Genomic DNA, 19,041 nt, shown 5'->3' on the forward strand with positions numbered 1-19,041 from the left:
GCCAGATCTCCACATCCTTCAGGGCCTTCAGCTCTCTTCCTTTATGTTAAATAGACCTTATCATAATTGTCATCACTGTTTCCTAATGGGGAACCTGCAGGTAATTCTGCTCTGCTTTCCAGAGACTTTGACAGAGTTCTTCCAGCCTCCTGGCGTGAACAACTTTACCAAACATCTTGGGAGGGGGAACTGGGTGCATATTGGAGCCTTTCAAGGTTCTAGCCCTCCATAACAATACAAGCTCGTCTGTTTTCCCTGCTTATAGCACCATTCTTTGGCCTTGGCCGAGCCCAGAGTTTCAGCCTCTGCTACCAGAATCAGCAAATACCCCCAGAAAAGAACGACGATAGCGCTCAACTCCCAAAGTTCTACTGTCTTAAGAACCTTAAGTCTCTGATTTTGTAACTCTCTAATGCTTTTTCAAATAGTTGTTTTGGTATTCTATCCAGCAATTCTAATTGTTCTAGACTGGACTTCTGGCCTGCCTCAAACTATTCCATCCTACCCTCTGACGAATTTTTGGATAGATTACTTCTATAGATACTAGTTACTTACATAGGTACTATTATTACTGTGACTATCTAAATTTCTTTACAGTTAAATCATGTAATGTATTACAATTTCTTTCCTGTGCAACACCTCCCCCCATAAACAACTATTGCCTTGTCATTCAAATATATATATATTTGCTTGGATTTTGTATGTCTTCATTACCGATTCTTCCCAAACTCTCCACGAAACTATATGTTATAGGTAATTTATCAGTTCCATTTTATTTTCTTGGAGAGGTTCTCCTGGAACCTTCCATTCTCCGGCTCTGATTAGCTCTGGTTACTTTAGGCCTCTAGACCTGACCATCTGAAGCATGACCTCCATACCGGGTCGGACACCACGTTTTAGATTTCACATATACCTCTTTCTTGTTTTACTCCCTCATCTTGGTGTAGCACATTATTTATAGCCTCCTGAATAAGATTTCATAGAAGGCATGCATATGTATTTTTAAGATCATTCATGTATTTTTTTAAATGTTTATTTTTTTATCCTCACACCTGTATACAAATTTGGTAAGGATAAAAGTCTGTTCTGAATATTATTTTAGTCCATTGTCTTGCAGTTTCCAGAATTGCTAATGAGAATTCTGCTGCCATCTTGATTCTTGATTCTTTCTTCATGTGTCACCTGCTTAGCATCTCTGAGACTTTCTGGTTCCTTAATCCCTTGATTGCTGAAATTCATAATGATTTGCTTTAGGTGGAGGTTGGTTTCATTTATTGTTCTGGGTACTCTAAAGCCCTTTCAAGTGGAAACTAATTTATTTCAACTCACATAATTTTGCTTATAATGTTTCTTCAATAATTTCCTCCCTTCTGCTTCTTTCTTCTATCTTTTGGGAATTCCTGTTAGTTGGATATTAGGTCTCCTATGTTGATCCTCTACAAGCTTTCTGTTCATTTCCTTGGCAATCTTTTAAAATTGTTTTCTTTTGAATCATATCATCTGTGAGATTTTCTCAGCTCATTCATCTCTTCTAGTGATTTTTAAATTTAATTTCTAAAAGTTCTTTTTATAAGTTGCTTCGTTTTTATAACATCCTTTTTTTTTTAATGAATCCAGTGTTTTCTCTCTGCTATTAAAGATGATAATATTTTGAATTTCATTCATTTCTTCCAAGGTTCAAGAGTTAGTTTCTTCCCACTTCCTACCCCATTACTTGTTTGTGCTCAAAGATCCCATCAGGCATCGGCTAGGTATCTATCTACATTTAGGAAAGAGACATGAGCAGTGATAAGGGTTCTCTGTAGAGGTGCTTCTGGTTCACTGGTGAGCTTCTTTTGGTCAGATTTGCTTTTCACCACCCCAACCTGTCATTTGAAGTAATGGTGCCTCTGATTCCTGAACCTTTTATAATTCAGAAAGGTAAATTATCTTGCTTCTTGCTAGTTTTCCCCTGTGTAAGTAATTATATTTTTAAAGATTTACTGAGATATAATTGATACACACACACAAAAAAAATTCTACACATTTAATGTATACATCTTCATCACCACAACCAAGATACTAAACATATTCAGCACCTCCAAAAACTGTTCGTGTTTGTTAACTGTAGGTTCTGTGTTTCGCAGATCTCTTAGAACTTACTCATCATTCATTACTGAAACTTTATACTCATTGAAAAACAACTCTATTTCCCCCTCCCCCAGCCCTAGCAACCACCATTCTATTCTCTACTTCTATCAATGTGACTGCTTTAGATACCTCGCGTAAGTGGGATCATGTAGTATTTATCCTTCTTCTGTGACTGGTTTACTTCACTTCATATAACATCCTCTAGGTTCATCCATGTAATTACAAAAGACAAGATTTCCTTCTTTTTTAAAATTGAGTAATATTCCATTATCAGTATATTCCACATTTTCTTTATTCATTCATCCGTCAACGAGCATTTGGGTTGTTTTCATATTTTGGCAATTGGGATAATGTTGAAGTGAACATGGAGGTGCAGATATTTCTTCCAGATCCTGATTTCAGTTCTTATAATTAACTACCTTGAAGTAGGAATGTTGTATCGTATAGTAGTTCTATGTTTAATTTTTTTGAGGACTTTCATAATGTTTTCCATAGCGCTGCACCACTATTCGTCCCTCTAACAGGGCACAAGGGTTCCAATTTCTCCACATTTTTGCCAACACTTGTTATCTTTTATTTTGTTTTTATAAGAGCCATCTTAACAAGTGTGAGGTGATAGCTTATTGTGATTTTGATCTGAGTTTTCCTCATGGTTAGTGATACTGAGCACCTACTTTTTCAATACACATAGTGGCGATTTGTATGTCTTCCTGGAGAAATGTCTATTTGAGTCCTTTGCTCATTTTTTTAATTGAGTTTTTTTGTTTGTCTGTGTGTGTGCTGTTGAAATAGCAGATAGATGGTTTGCAAATATTTTCTCCCATTCCATAAGATGCCTTTACACTCTTGATAGTTTTCTTTTCCGTGCAGAGCTTTTTAGTTTGACGTAGTCCCACTTGTCTACTTTTGGATGCCTATGCTTTCAGTGTTAAATTCAAGAAATTATTGCCAAGAACAATGACAAGAAGACTTACAGTTTCAGGTTGAGTTTTTTTTAAACATGTTTTAAATAAAGTTTGCTTTTTAGAGGAGTTTAGGTTCGCAGAAAACTTGAGTCGACAGCTGAGACTTCCCCTATTTCCTCTCTTGTAAACATGCACAACTACTCTACTGTCAACAGCTGTCAACATCCCCCACCAGAGTGGTACATTTGTTCCAATTATGATCCTACACTGACACATCATTATCACGCAAAGTTCATAGAGTACATTAGGATTCACTCTTGTTGTACATTCTAGGGGTTTGGATAATTTTATAACAACATATATCCACCATTATAGTATTATACAGGTAGTTTTTCTGCTCTAAAAATCCTCTTGCTCTGCCTATTCATCCCTCCTCCTGGCAATCACTAATATTTTTACTGTCTCCACAGTTTTGATTTTTCTAGAATGTCATGTGGTTGGAATCAAACAGGATGCAGCCTTTTCAGATTGGCTTTTCTTCACTTAATAACATGCATTTAAGGTGACACCATGTCTTTTCATGGCTTGATAACTCATTTCTTTTTATCAATGATTACTATTTCATTGTCTGAATGTATCAGTTTATTTATTTATCCATTCACCTTTTAGAGGACATCTTGGTTGCTTCCAAATTCACGTAATTATGAAGGAAGCTACTGTAAACACTCATGTGCAGGTGTTTGCGTTGGACATAATTTTTCCATTCCTTTTGGTAAATACCAAAGAGCACAATCCCTGGATCATACAATAAGAGTATATTTAGTTTTTTTAATTTATAGATTTTTTTAAATTCGATATAATTGATATATAATATTATGTCAGTTTCAAGTGTACAACATAATAATTCAGTATTTGTATATATCGCAAAGTGATCACCACAATAAGTCTAGTTAACATCCATCACCAAAATAATTATAAAACATTTTTTTCTGTAATGAAAATTTTTAAGATGTACTCTCCTAGCAATTTTCGAATGTACAATATTATTAACTCTAGTCCCCATGCCATACGTTGCATTAAAGTTTCAGATCTTACATTTAAGCCCTTAATCTATTTTGAGTTGATTTTTGTATACGGGGTAAGACAGGGATCCAATTAGGTTTCTTATTCCTCCATTCGTGAAACTGGCAACCACTTAAAAATCCTTATCTCATCTTCTGAAACGTTTGTTTGACGTCTGCTGTTTGATGTTCTCTCTTCTCCTGTTCTCTTGTCCTTGCTGCCTTTTGCAATAACTCTAACAGGTGATTTAGTAAGGTTTCAGAGGAAACACAGACGAATGAAGGTGTGTTCAATCTACCAGGTTTGACCAAAAGCATAGATAGATTTTCTAATGTAAACTTTCCTAGAATTGTTGAGATACTTGGTCATATCACAACTTTCTCATTCATTCTTGAACTGGACTCACTAATATTTTATTAGAGGATTTAACCTCATGTTTGTAAGCAATGTTAATGCACAATTTTCATTTATCTTATATTTATCTGGTTTTGATAGAGGAAATATAGTAGTCTCATAATGATTTGGGGTGATTTGAATTTTTTAAATGGTTATTTAATACAAACATTTTCTGTTCCTTGAAAGATTGCTGGAAATTGTCCATAAAACTGTTTGAAATTGATATCTGTGTGTGGCGGGTGGGAAAAGGGAAGGGCTCAGGTAGGTCTGGAAGTACGTTGCACATTTCTCCATTAATTTTAGTTCTATTTAGTTCTTCTGTTGACTCTCAGCTTTGATATTTCATCTCCTAAAAAGTAATCATTTTTCCTAGATTGTCCTATTTATTGGTAGAAATTATACAAGGATTCCTTTTATAAAGTTTTAATCTTTTCCTTAACTGGAGACAAGTCCTTTTCCTTATTCCTAGCATTGTTCATTTATGTCTTTTCTTTTGTTTTTTTGATCAAACTTTTCATTTTGTTATTCTTTGCAAAGAACCACCTTTTGGTTGATCCATTACTCTTATTTTTTGCTTAAGAATTAATTATATCCTGATTTCCTTTATTATATTTTTACTATATATTTTATTTTCCTAATTCTTGTCTTCAGTTTCCTTGGGGGAGTGGGGATTACCTTGATTTCTTTTTTTAATAGCTTGATTTAAAACAATTTAATTTTCAATGTTTCTTATTTTCCAATAAATGCATTTCAGGCCATGAATGTTCACCTTCATGCCACTTTGAATATGTTTTTTTTTTTTTTTATGTGATGTTTTCATTGATGCTTATTTCTTAATCTGTAATTTCTATTTTGATTTGCTCTTTTGACTAAGGACTGTGGGGAAGAATTTAGAAAACTTCTCAGGGATAAATTGAGGAGGTCTTCCTTTGTCCTGGTTGTTTATTCTGATCTTATCATATGTGGTTAGAAAATGTTTCCTTAAGATTTTTTTTATTTGAGAATCTATTGTTATTTCTTGTATGGCCTCATACAAATCATTTTTGAGATTTCTTCATATTTGAAAGGCAACATAATGCAGTGATTAATAGTGTGCTATCTAATGCTAGTCAGGAGGCAGGGGAGGAGATGAGGAGGTAAGTAGGAATGTTGGTGGGGGATGTTCTCAACCCCAGCTTTGCCAATACATAGCTGTAAAATATTTTCCTTCAATGTTTTAAAGGTATTTTCTAACAGACCATGACTTCTGCCATACAGTCTGGTAGAGTACACATTTTATCAGTATGAAATAACCTCCTGCAGTCTTTTTTTTAATTAAATTTATTGAGGGGCATTGATTAATAAAATTGTATGGGGTTCAAATGTACAATTCTATAATACGTCATCTGCATATTGCATTGTGTGGTCACCACCCAATGTCAAATCTCCTTCCGTCACCATATATTCGACTCCCTTTACCTTTATCTACCTCACCCCACCCTTTCCCTCTGGCAACCACTAAACCGTTGACCGTGTCTATGAGTTTCTGTCTTGTTCATTTGTTGCTTTCAGTTTTATATCCCACATATGAATGAAATCATATGGTTCTCAATTTTTTTCTGCCTGACTTATTTCGCTTTGCATAATCTCAACATCCATCCATGTGGTATCTACCCCCCAAATTTGAAAATACTTATCTGAACAAATATATGCACCCCAGTGTTCTTCTAGAGTCTATGGAATACTTTTCAACCTAAGTCCTATTTGTTCATGATGTTAGTTTTGCTACAAGGCATTCTTTTACTTTCCATTTGTTTAGTATGTCTTTTCCAATCCCTTTATTTTCAATCTCATTGAGCTGTTTTATTTTTGACATGTCCCATATAGCTAGAATATGTACAGCTAAATTTTGTTTCCTAGCCAATATACGTATTTCTATATTTTATGTCAGTGTATTTTGTTAAAATTTATTTTTGACACTCATATGTTTATATTTATCCTTGCTGTCTTAGTTATTACTTATAGTCACAAGACTTTCTTCTTGTTCTCCTACCCTCTTTCTTACCTGTTTTGAGGTTGAGTGCATTTCCTTTCCCAGTGTATTTTTTTCTTCAATACACTGGGAATAATATCTTCTTTTTCTTCGTTGAAACTGAATTTTTCATAAACATACCTAAGCTTATATTGTTCTCTCAGTATCTGGAGTCATTTGGTATATTTTCCTAAGCTAAAAACTGGAACTCAATTTTATTTCTCTCCTCCCTCTTCCCATCCCCTTTATAAACTTTTGAGTACTCGTGGTCTGAAAATATCTTTATTTTACTTTAATACATGAATGACTATGTGGTTGTATTAAGAATTAAGGTTCGAAATGATTTTTCACTTAAAATTTTAGATATTTGTTTTCATTGTCTTCTTGCATTCAGTGCTGCATGTAAAAATTCAACATCCATCAGGTTTTCATTCCTTTTAGGTAAGTTACTTTTACTTTCTGGAAACTTTATGATATTTTTGTTATCCTTGATGTCTTATATTTCCATAATAATACCACTGGGTATGGGTTTTAAGTAATCATTTTCTGTACTTGATGGGCCTTTTTAATCTAAGGTTCTAGCTTTCATTCTAAGAAATGTTTTTCCTCTTTTTATTTGATTCCCTTGTTCTCTCTCTTCTCTCTTTCTGGAATTCCCATTGGCAGAATGTTGAAACATCAGATTATGCAGTATATCTTAATTTTTTTTTCTCAAATTTTCCTTATCTTCTTTTTTCTTGCATTCCAGGGTGGGGAAAAATGTGGCTAACTTTTCTTCAACTGAGTCTATTCAGCTATTAACATGCCTACCTTTTTTTAAAATAGTTTTAATGAGGCACAATTTATGTACTAGAAAATTTACCTATTTTAAGTGTATAATTCAATGACTTTTAGTAAATTTATAGAATTTTACAAGCATCATCCCAATTGAAGTTTAGAACATTATCGTTACCCCAAAAAGTTTGGTCATAGCTATTTGTAGTCAATCCGTATTGCTACTCCCCACCCCATCTCTTTCTTTGTAGATTTCCTTTTTTTTTTTTTTTAGAAATTTCATATAGATGGAATCATGCATTATTTTGTCTTTTGAATCTAGCTCTTCACTAAGCATAATATTTTTGAGGTCATTAATGTAGCATGTATTAGTATTTCATTCTTTGTATTGCTAAATAGCAATTCATTGGATGAATCTACCACATTTTATTTATCCATTTACCTTTGATGGACATTTGGGTTGTTTTCACTTTTTGTCTATTATGAAAAATGCTGCCATGAATATTTGCATATAGGTCTTTTTGTAGACATATGTTTTCGTTTCTAGGTAGATACTTAGGAATGAAATAATTTGTCATATGGTAACATCTTGTTTAGCTTTTTAAGAAACTATCTTACAGTGTTTCCAAAGGACCATTTCATACCTCACCAACATGTATAAAGGTTCATTTTTCTACAATCTTACTAACACTTGTTATTTTATGTCTTTGTGTATAGCCAGTCCACTGGCTATATACAAAGTATGCACTGGCATCTCATTTTGGTTTTAATTTGCTTCTTCCCTAATGACTGGTAATGTTAAGTATCTTTTCATGTGTTTACTGCTTTCTATATATCCTTCCATATATCTCTTTGAGGAAATAGCTATTAAAATTAGCCTATCTTTTAACTGGCTTTTTTGTCTAATTATTGAGTTGAAAGAATCCTTTAGATATCTGTATATAAGTTGTTCATTAGAAATATTATTGGTTAATATTTTCTTCCAGACTAAGACTACTCTTTTATTTTTCTAATGGTGTCTTTTGAAGCACAAAAGATTAAAATTTTTTTAAATTCCAGTTTATCGATTTATCTTTTTATGGATTATGCTTTTGGTGTTGTGGCAAATTTTTGTCTAACCCAAGGTCACGAAGATTTTCTCTTGTATAATCATTTTTACTTTTACACAGGATGCTACTTAATTTGTGGAATCCCATAAAAAATGAAAGTTGGGGTACCCTTGTTCACAAATCATTATGAATTTGAAAACCATGAAAGCAGAACATTAAAGCAAGCACAGGACCTGTGTGATTACATAGAATGCATGCCCACGAAGCTGGCCCTGCTCTTACATTTAGGTCTATGATCCTTTTGAGTTGATTTGGGTGTATGGTATGAAGTTTTCTTGGCTGGACTCAGATATTTTTTGTCACATAAGTTTTTATATTACTTCAACCAGTTTCAGTGGGGTGATAAGCTGCAAGTGCACCACACTTTTACAATAATTTCAGAAGAACTGATGTTTTTTAATTTTTTTCTCATTGAGTCACCTTATACACTTCTATTTATTTGATCTTTTTAACTTCCTTCAATAAGATTTTATAGTTTTCTTCATATAGGTCCATACCTTACAGTTGTTTAAAAATATATGTGTGCATTTTTGCTATTGTGTCTGAAGCATTATTTTATTTATTTTCAGATTATGTTATTTCAAATAAAATTTGTAAGTTTTACATATATTTTATTCATGCGATTCTATTACTAGTTCTTACAGAGTTTGGTTAGGTCTCTAGGGTTTCTATGTATAAAATCATAGGCCATATAATGTTGCATCTTATTTTAGTCTTATACCAATGACCTCATTCCCTTATCCTATTACATTTGCTAAAACTCCTAAAAATATATATAAAACAATGATGATAATGATAGGCATCTCTGTTTATTTTTCTATTTAAATGACTTTATCATGTCAATGTTTACTGTAATATTTTTAAATAATTTTATTTTTGGAGACTTTATTTATATTGGCCTCTATCTGTTTTTATATAGTTTTTTATAAAAATAGCTGCTAGGCCTTACCAAATTCTCTTTTAAAACAATTTAATGATATACTTATATACTTTTTTCTCTTCGTTTGTTGATATAATAAATTATATAAAGAGATTTTCTAATGTTGAACTATCTTTACTCTTTCTTATTTCATTATTTTTTTTTCCACTTTTTCTTGAAATAGCCTCTAACCACAAGTTTTATTTCATCTTTGACCCAACAAAATAGTTTTTGTTTTGTTTTATAAAATCTTCGGGTGGTTTATTTTCTTTAACATGCAACCTGTTTCGTTTCTACAAGTAATAACTTACTGAGACTTATTTGTGGCCAGGATTATATTCCATATTGATATACATTTCAAGAACATTGAAAAAAATGATGTGTTCACTTTTTATAAGGTTAAATAATAAATCATTCTTGCTAATTTCTCCAGAGCCTGTATATTTTGATCATTTTTTGCATATATGAAGTCAAAAACTAGAGGTGAATTGTTTTTCAAAATCCATAAAATATTTGTCCTATTATTTGTCTCTTGAATTTTGCTTTGATGTGGAAATGATACCCTTATTATTTTTGTTTTGTTTACATTTGAATACCTTAATTTGTCTGTCTTGATTTTAACAACTTTTTTGTCACTTCTTCTTTCTTGTGTCTCTCTTTGAATTCTATTTTTGATCCTGTGCCTTCCAATATCATTTTTTCCTTTTCATTTAGTGTTTTAAGTAATAAGATTTTTATACAGCTTTTTTTTTCTGTTTTTAATTTTAGAACTTCTATTGTTTTCATTATTTTTTCTGTCTAAAAATACAAGGTATATTTCCTTTTTATTTTATCTTTTATTGTTTCATAGGGTTTTATATAGAGTCTGATTTCATTCAGTCAGCGATTACTTTCAAATTTTCAAAACAATTTTTAACCCATGTATCTGTGTTTTTACTGTCGAATTTGAAACCATATTGTCCACTTTTTTATATTTAAAGAAACCATTTAACTCAAATTTTCTTTATCACTCATCTCAAGACTTTTTTTAAGGAATCAATTTAAGGAAAATTGTGCACGACTTCTATACTGAAAACTAAGAACACTTCTAGGCAAAATTAAGGAAAACTAAATAAATGGAGAGCTACACAGGGTTAACAGATTGGAGTTCAATATTGTTAAAATGTCAGTTCTCACCAAATTTACCTCTAAGTTCAATGCAAAAGGCTTAAAAAAATCCAAAAGGCTTTTCTTATAGAAACTGACAAATTGATTTTTAAAGATATGTAGAAAACTAAAAGACTTATAAAAGCCAAGACAATATTTCCCTAACTGAATTTTGCTATAATCTGTAGTATTCAAGGCAATATGCTATTGGCATTAGGATAGACAAATAGATCAATGGTATAGAGTAGAAAATCCAGAAATGTACCCATGCTTATACTGAAAATGACTTTTTGAATATTTTCATTAACTTGGGTTAGGCAAAAATTTCTTAGTACATTAAAATTATTAACTACAAAAGAAAAAAAAACTAATAGATTTGGCTTCATCAAAATTAAAATTTTCTGGGACAAAAAAAAATGACATAGATGACAGAGGCTCTGTTCACCGCTCTGGTGACCAAATCAAAGTTGTGATAGAAACAAGAAGCAGCAGCAAGGAAAAATCGCCTGAGATCTAGAGGAACAAGCCATACAACTAGGAAGAAGTCCAAGAAAGCACTCTGCAACGGCAGAAGGTAGGACGGGGTGAGGACGCGGGGCCACCCAGTCCCGAAAGGCTGAGTGAGACGGAGGCTGTGGCGGCAGTGGCAGCCGCAGACGCCTCTTAAAGGGGCCGCGTCCACAAGCTGATTTTTGCAGTGACAGACCTGCTCGCTCTGAGCACCAGTGCCCAGTCGGCTGAGCTCAGGGGGCACCAGGGACTTACAGGGAGACATTGTCGGAGTGAGGGCCAAGGTAAGACTCACTCTGTACAGAAGTGCTGGCGGTATCCATTGGGCCCTCCACACTCCCAGGGTGGACACAGCGCCGCCATAGCCATGATGTCATCAAACTGGATAACAGAGGTCGCTCTGCCCAGAAGATTCCCTTGAACCCCACATCCCCTAATTCACAGCCCCACCCAAGCCACATCCAGGTGTGTCCTCGGCGAGTCAAGTTCTCCTTGCTGAGACTCACACTGGAGGCAGTTGGCCTTCGGTTTCTGGTGTGGCCTTTTGAGGCAACTATAAGCACAGCATCTGCGGATTGCTTGCTGAATCTTAACAGGTGGCCCCAGAGGGGTAGAGGCTTGGGCTAAGTTTGGCCTACAGCTGAACCCCTCTTAGGACTGTGCCACTGGACACCTACTACACAAATTCACACTAATAAAACCGGGAGACTTAGGAACTTTGCTTAGTACATAGAAACAGACGTGGAAAGGTAGCCAAAATGGGAAGACAAAGAAGCAGAAACCATATGAGACAACAGAGCAGAGATCCAGAAATAATGGAGTCAAGTAATCTAACAGATGCGGAGTTCGAAACACTGGTTATAAAGATGCCCAATAAACTTTTTGGAAGCGTAGATAAATTCAGTGAGAACTTCAACAAAGAGATAAAAAAACATAAAAACAGAAATGGAAATTATAAAAAGGAACCAGTCTGAAATGAAGAACACATTATCTGAGATGAGAGGTATATTAAATGGAGTAAACAAAATGAATAAAGAAAAGGATCAAATACCCTATCTAGAGGACAGGAAAGCCAATCAGGACACTCAATCAGAATGGCAAGAAAAAAGATACCAAGACTATAAAAATAATTTAAGGAGAATATAGGACACTATTAAGGCTCCAAATATTCATCTGATCGTTGTAACTAAAGAAAATCAAGATGTTTTTCTTGTTTTAAGAAATAATGATGGAAAACTTCCCTAACCTGGTGAAAGAAATGGACATAAAACCCCAGGAAGCTCAGAGAATTCCAAAAACCAGGGATCCAAAAAGGCCCACGCCAAGACACGTCAAAATTAAAATGCCAAAGGTTAAATACAAAGAAAGAATATTAAAAGCAGCAAGAGAAAAACAGATAATTATTTATGAAGGAACACCCACTATGCAGGACAGAGAGCTTGGCAAAAATTATTCGACAGGATGAAGACTCAGAATATGCAACCAAGAATAATTTATCCAGCAAAGCTATCATTTAGAGTTGAAGGACTGATAAAGAGCTTCCCAGACAAAAATAAACTAAAAGAATTTATCACCACCAAGCCTGCATTACAGGAAACGTTGGAGGGACTTCTTTAGAAGTAAAAACATGTATCAAAAAACAGGAATATAGAATGGTAACAACTATATGCCTATCAATAAGTGCCTTAAAGGGAAAAGAATTAAGTTCTCCAACCAAAAGGCAGAGTGGCTGAAAGGATAAGAAAACAAGACCCCTACATATGAAAGGGAAGGGGATGGAAAAAGATGTTGCTTTGATGGACCTCGAAGGTATTTAAGTCAGACAGAGAAAGATAAATACTATATGATTTCACTTATATACGGAATCTAAGGAATAAAAAGAACAAACTAATCAAAAATAGACTCACAAATATAGTGGACAATTTAACGTCAGACAGAAGGGAGTGGGATTTGGGGGCTGGGAGAATGGGGTGAAGGGTTAAAGAAGTACAAATTAGTAGCTGGTGAATGGTCACGGGGATAGGGAGCACGGCATAGGGGATGCAGTTAGCATTAATAGATGGCTAGGTGGAGGGTCAGAGGAGGGAGGGAGCAACTGGGGGGATCGTTTTATGAACTATATAGATGTCTAACCAATGTACTGGATACTTGAAACTAAATTTTAAAAAATTTTTTTAAAAATTAAAATTTTCTCCTCATCAAAAGACATGGTTAAGAAAATGAAAGGCAAACCACAGACTAGGAGAAAATGTTTCTAATACATAAATCAAACAAAACACTTCTTTCCATAGTATATAACAAACTCTTACATGTCAATAAGCAGTAAAAGACAACTCAAGCATCTAAATGGGCCGAAGACTGGAACAGACACTTCATAAAAGAAGGTATATTAATTGCCAATAAACACATGACAATGTGATCAATATCATTAATTATTAAAGGAATACATATTAAGACTACATGAGCTACCAATCACACACTAGAATGGCTAAAATGAGAAAGCTATATCTAATAGATTTGAAAAAATAATTTGGAAGGTTCTGTAATGGTTAAACATACTCCTACACAATGATCCAGCAATTCCAATCTTAGCTGTTCACTCAAGAGAAATGAAAACATCTTGCCACAAAAAGGACAACAGCTTCATTTATAATAGCCCAAAACTGGAATCAATCCAAATGTTCATCAACAGGAAAATGAACAAACAATGGACTACCCTCTATGGAAAAAAGGAACAAAGTTCTATTCCTCCAACGATACAGGTGATGAGCAAAAGAAGTCACACAAAAGCACACGTGATATATCATTCCATATATGAAATCCAGTAACAGGCAGCACTAACATATGGTGATAGAAAGGACAGTGACGTTTGCCACCAAGAGGCTGCCTGCCTCCAGGTGGTCAGCTTGTGGTTTGTAGGGTAGAGAGTGCACTGTTCTGTTTTTCATTTTTCAAATCACACATCAGTTTTCAGCACCGTGTCTCCCATCCAACCTTCATTGCCTCTTCAAGATTCCACAGGGCACACCGGTTGCTTTCTCGACCGCTGGGAGCAACCTTCACCTTCAATAGCAATTAAGGCTCCTCTGACCACTTTTTGCCCTATAGTTTTTGGTTGAAATCTCTCATTTGTTCACTGTCCCTCTGCCATTCTCTTTGTCATTATAAACCAGATTTCTTTATTATCATTTCAGCGAGGTTCTCATTAAAAGAGACGACAAATGCTTCTCTTCAATCTACCATCTTTAACCAGGAACTTTTTCTTGCAGGATTTTCACACAATTAAGTGACATTATTATTCCCTGATGCATATTGGGTACTGGGAAGTGCCAATAATTCTCTTCTGGTTTGACAAAGAAAGAGCATAAGTCTTCATAACGTTTAGGAATATAAGATGTTGCTTAAAACATTATTATCAGAGTAATAAAATTATCAACTAAGAACCAAAATTACAGACTCATGCTTAAAATTACTTTCACTGTAATCAACAGTAATTTCTGAAGTTCAAATGCCTAAAAAGATTCACCATATATAACAAAGTACAGATAGGTTTATATTAACCCAAAGCAGAAGACCCAGAAGGATTGATATTCTTGTGAAATTCTCAAAGTATACTATATCATTATGAAAGCATTTTTCACTTATGAGCTAATTTGATGACATAGGATGGTATTGCTCTTAACTGCTATTGGTCAAGCAGAGGACACCTTGTTTTAATTTTTCTGAGATTTCTTTTAGTTGTTAATTAAGATAACATGTTCAACGTTAGATTCTATTTTTATTTTATTGTTTCTTATTTCTCTATGAATGACCTGTTTATTTCATTTCAATTTTGTACAAATTTAATTTTTTTGCATTAAATAAATTCCAAATATATAAAGGTATCTTTACAGTGGCTGTGATTGGAGCAGAAGGGACTGGATTTTTCAATCCTACGTTTAAGTCTTTCTTAATTAACCTCCACACTTTCCTCTATTAAATCTTTGTTTATTGCTTCAATTCCATTTATTTTACTCTCTACTAAGGACCACTTATCTTATATATATTGGTCCTTCACAGCCTGTTCTTCATGTATAAAATCTCACAGGCTCCACAAGCAACTTGGAATCTTGATGACCACTTTCACATGGTATTCTTTCTCCCTAGGATGCCCACAGAAGACCAGAACATAGACAAAAAGGTTTTCTGTGAAATTGTATTCAATCACTTCAGAAGATATAAGGTGGAGATTTCAAACGCAATAAAAAAGCCATTTCCTTTCCTTGAGGTTCTTCGTGACCGGGGATTCATCTCCAATAAAATGTATGACGTAAGTGAGGTTTATTATGTCACGATCACCTAGTAGCCATACAGAAATACAGCAGTTCTAAAACTTCACATGAGAAGATACCTACAGAGGGAAATTATAATACATGAACCATAAAATCACTTTAGAAAGCTCTTCTGTTATTTGGGAGCCTGTATTTATATTTTCTCCATTCAATATTTTTTAAGGATTCTCAAGAATCTGCTAGAAACCTGGTCCCTGTACAAAGAGTGGTGTACAACGTTCTGAGTACACTGGAGACGACATTTGACCTGTCACTTCTGGAAGCATTGTTCAGTGAGGTCAACATGCAAGAATACCCTGACTTAATTCAAATTCGTAAAAGCTTTGAAAATGGTAATTACGTTTATTACTTATCACTTGATGTACAGGGACAATTTTTTTTGACAAGTACATATTTAGCTCCTATCACGTGCCACATACGGTGCTAAGAAATAGGGATATAGCAGCTGAGAAAACAAACATGTCATGAGCCTTCTCTAAGCTTGTCGTATAATGACTACAGCACAACACCCACCTGGAGGTCTGCTTAACTAGGCATTTAGGCTCACAAGACAACCAGACCCACAGCTCTACTTAGACGGACAAATAACAGGAAACATAGATCCCAGTAAGGCAGCGTCAGTTGCTCCTCTCCCCAGGGGACTCCTTGCAGTGGCTGACACAGCAGTCCACCATGTTGACTGCTATTTGCCTCGAGTGACAGCTTAGCTGTGGGTGCAGGATCCACCCTGGCTAAGCAGCACCACACCCATGGGAGTCAATGTGTCATGTAACGACTCCATAGTGAAAACTTTCAGGGACCCCACAAGGGACAACCGAGTTCCGAGAGTCACCACACTGAAGGAAGACATAAAATGTCTTATAGTTTACAGATAGTCCCTCCCAGTCCACATTTGACCAGTTATGAGCCATTTTCACTCTAAACCCAGTGCTGGCCTAGTAACACAGAAGGGAGACTGCCTTCATCGTGTGTCCAGAGTAATGAGCAAGAAAGTTAACCCAAGGTCAAATTGGTCTTAAAGAAGGAGAAATGGTTTTGTTAACTTTTTCTCCACAAGGGGTGAAACAAACATAAATCACAAAATCACCAAACCTACTGCTCTTCCAGGGACTGTTTTTGATGCTATATAAAACTAAAGCTGTGGTTCTCAACATTTTTCCTGAGAAGGCATAATTTATACTTTTTAATGTTACCCAGTTAATAGAATGCTCATTTATATCTATATCTACATATCTAGAGAAGGAAAGAAGGAAGGAAGGAAGGAAGGAAGGAAGGAAGGAAGGAAGGAAGGAAGGAAGGAAGGAAGGAAATTTATTTGCCTAAGTAAAAATTTTATTCCAACAGAGTCTCAATAGAGTCCTCCAAATAAGGGATAGAGATCTCACATGAAAAATAGTGACATGTCCTGAAGAGGGTGGATGCTATGGGATCAGACATAGAGTGTGAAAGGGATTAGTGTGTCTTCAAAACAAGGACGAATTTGATTTGGCTCAATCAGAGAGTGAGAAGCAGTCTGTGTGAGCTGATTCAAGAGAGATAAGTTTGAAGATGCTTTTGGAAAATCTAGTATATAAAGCGAAACCATTTTAAGTTTATTACTAGGCAATAAAGAGATAGCAACAGGTTTATAAGCAAGATATAAAACATGTGGTTTGCTGATTTGTGTCGATAGTAACCCTATCTAAGAACAAAATCATTCCTACAGCAAGTCGTTCAGTCAGAAAAGAAATAAAAGTGTCAAATACCTATTCACGAATTTCAGGTCAGTATTATATTTGCAATCAGGGTGTCCCAAGGCATGGGCCATGGGCCAGGGAATAGCAGTTACCTCTACTACTTGCATCTTAGGGACTCTGATCTCTCCATGGACTGTGGGGAGCACCCCTCCCATGCCCCAGCACCTGAATCACATGCCTCATTTCCCACGCTGGAGTGACCCACACCTACAGCGCAGCCACCCACTTGCTTTTGAGGAAGATCACAGCTGCGGCCTCTTAAACCCTGTCATCCATGGGAGCTATGGGGAAACAGCCCACACTGAAGAAGCTTAGGGCTGTGGTCCAGAGCATGGCACCCTCTCCTGTGCCTGGACCTCACCTATATCCCATGACCGCTCAGAGGAGCACCTGCATACAGGGCTCCTTCACATGTTCTAGACATTGGGCCCTTTGTTCCCCTAGTACCATTCACCCAATTTTTCTGGAATTTGTAGCCATGTCCTGGGATGACAAAGCATCCATGGTTCCCACAGTCCTCTTCATTTACCAACCATGAGCATTGTCTCAGGGGATGCTTCCACCATCGGCCCTGGCACAGTGTAGACCCCTCCCCCTTCCCATGGTGTTGTTACCTCCTCCCTGAGCTCCCCATGGAGACCCATATCTGGGCTTCTTTGTTTATTTCCTTCCTCCTTACATTTTCCAGGTCACCTACATACAGGGGCCCTGGGCAAATGCCCTGATGTCTCCTCACTGGAAGCCTCTTGGGCCCCTGGTCCAGGCATCTTTGGGATGACCTCCAGATCCACCCTGTGCACCCCCCTCTTGCAGCTTCAGAGTGTCCTTCCTTTGTTCCTGGGATCCCCTCATCCTCCACCTTGGGAGGTCTGTCTAGGTCCTCTGCTCTGTCCTCTGGTGTCTCTTAGGAAAGTTCTCATCTTCCCTGACCCAATTAAAGCCAATCCTTCTCTTGTCCAGTGCCATCTTTAAAGCGATTAAAATTCCTCTTTTATACACGTGGACTTCTATAGGATCCTAGTCCTTCGACCGAGGTATCCCTCTGTCTCTTCCTAACAGTTTGAACAAGTCAGAAGACACATTACTACATTTCCAGTATTTATGTTGACATATGCTTTCCCGGCCATCTGAATTTTTTTTTACATCAGTAACAGGCTGTTTCCACGACTCCTTTATCCTGGCATTCTGGTGGCTCCTTTCTGTGGGGAACGTGTAAGGGCTCCCTCACCGGAGGTTCTCCTTTCTGTCCCAGGGGTGCAGGAGGAACTTCACCGTGAGGACTGGGACCCACTGAGCTCTCAGTAACCCAAGGGCTGGAAATGCCTAAATGTGTAAATTCAAGATGTTTATGGTGTCTGACGGAGATCTCTAACTGTCCTCATCTCTGTCTCTCTTTTCAGCCATTCAAGAGAAAATTTGTTACCAAGAAAGTGATAATGAAGAAAGGGAGGAGAGGACTACTACCCAACTAAGTCTTGAACAAGGTGATTATGACCAAATAAAAACCAATTCTCATCAGCTAAGAAAAAAGGAGAAAGGGAGATGGGGGCCTAAGTCCTGAGTGGATTTGGGGAATCAGGGAAGAAAGGTCAGGGCACATGGAGAAGACAGGGACAGTGTTTGTGTGAGCGTCTGACCAGAGGCCAATCCTGGAAGAGTAGCTATGACAAAAGACCTTTGGTCCAATCACCAAGACAAAGGAGCAAAAACCCAGTGTGTCAGCAGACCAGATTTAAAGAGATGAGGAACTAGAAGTAATTGTGATTTAAAAGATGCCACGCAGAGATCAGTGTGAAGCTATGAAGGACTAAGAACTATGGGCTCAAGGTCAACGTCAAAGAGAAGACCCTTGATGATGGCAGGAGAAGGGACTGATTTAAGTGTGGGATGTTGTGCAAGAGCAGGAAATTCAAGGAGAAAGACTGTCATGTAGAGAGAGGAGAGGAAGTGGTTGTGGTGTGGGTATTAGAGAGAGAGAAAGAAGGAGGGGCAGTGAAAAGTAGAGGAAAGGG

General features: G+C 36.2%; 1 protein-coding gene across 9 annotated transcripts in view; it reads left to right on the forward strand.

Moving 5' to 3' along the window:
* Positions 1-19,041, forward strand: part of SP100 (SP100 nuclear antigen) — a 75,453-nt gene that overhangs the window by 3,608 nt on the left and 52,804 nt on the right. For 7 of the 9 annotated variants that reach the window (XM_023523849.1, XM_023523842.1, XM_023523847.1 and 4 more), the window contains exons 2-5: positions 11,024-11,026; positions 15,109-15,271; positions 15,457-15,625; positions 18,430-18,513. In XM_023523849.1, coding sequence (XP_023379617.1) covers positions 11,024-11,026; positions 15,109-15,271; positions 15,457-15,625; positions 18,430-18,513 — 419 coding nt within the window. The remainder of the gene's footprint in view (positions 1-11,023; positions 11,027-15,108; positions 15,272-15,456; positions 15,626-18,429; positions 18,514-19,041) is intronic. The other 2 variants (XM_023523843.1, XM_023523844.1) reach the window with 1 other exon arrangement.

Source organism: Pteropus vampyrus, unplaced genomic scaffold (assembly GCF_000151845.1).
Source record: "Pteropus vampyrus isolate Shadow unplaced genomic scaffold, Pvam_2.0 Scaffold423, whole genome shotgun sequence".
Lineage (NCBI taxonomy): Eukaryota > Metazoa > Chordata > Mammalia > Chiroptera > Pteropodidae > Pteropus > Pteropus vampyrus.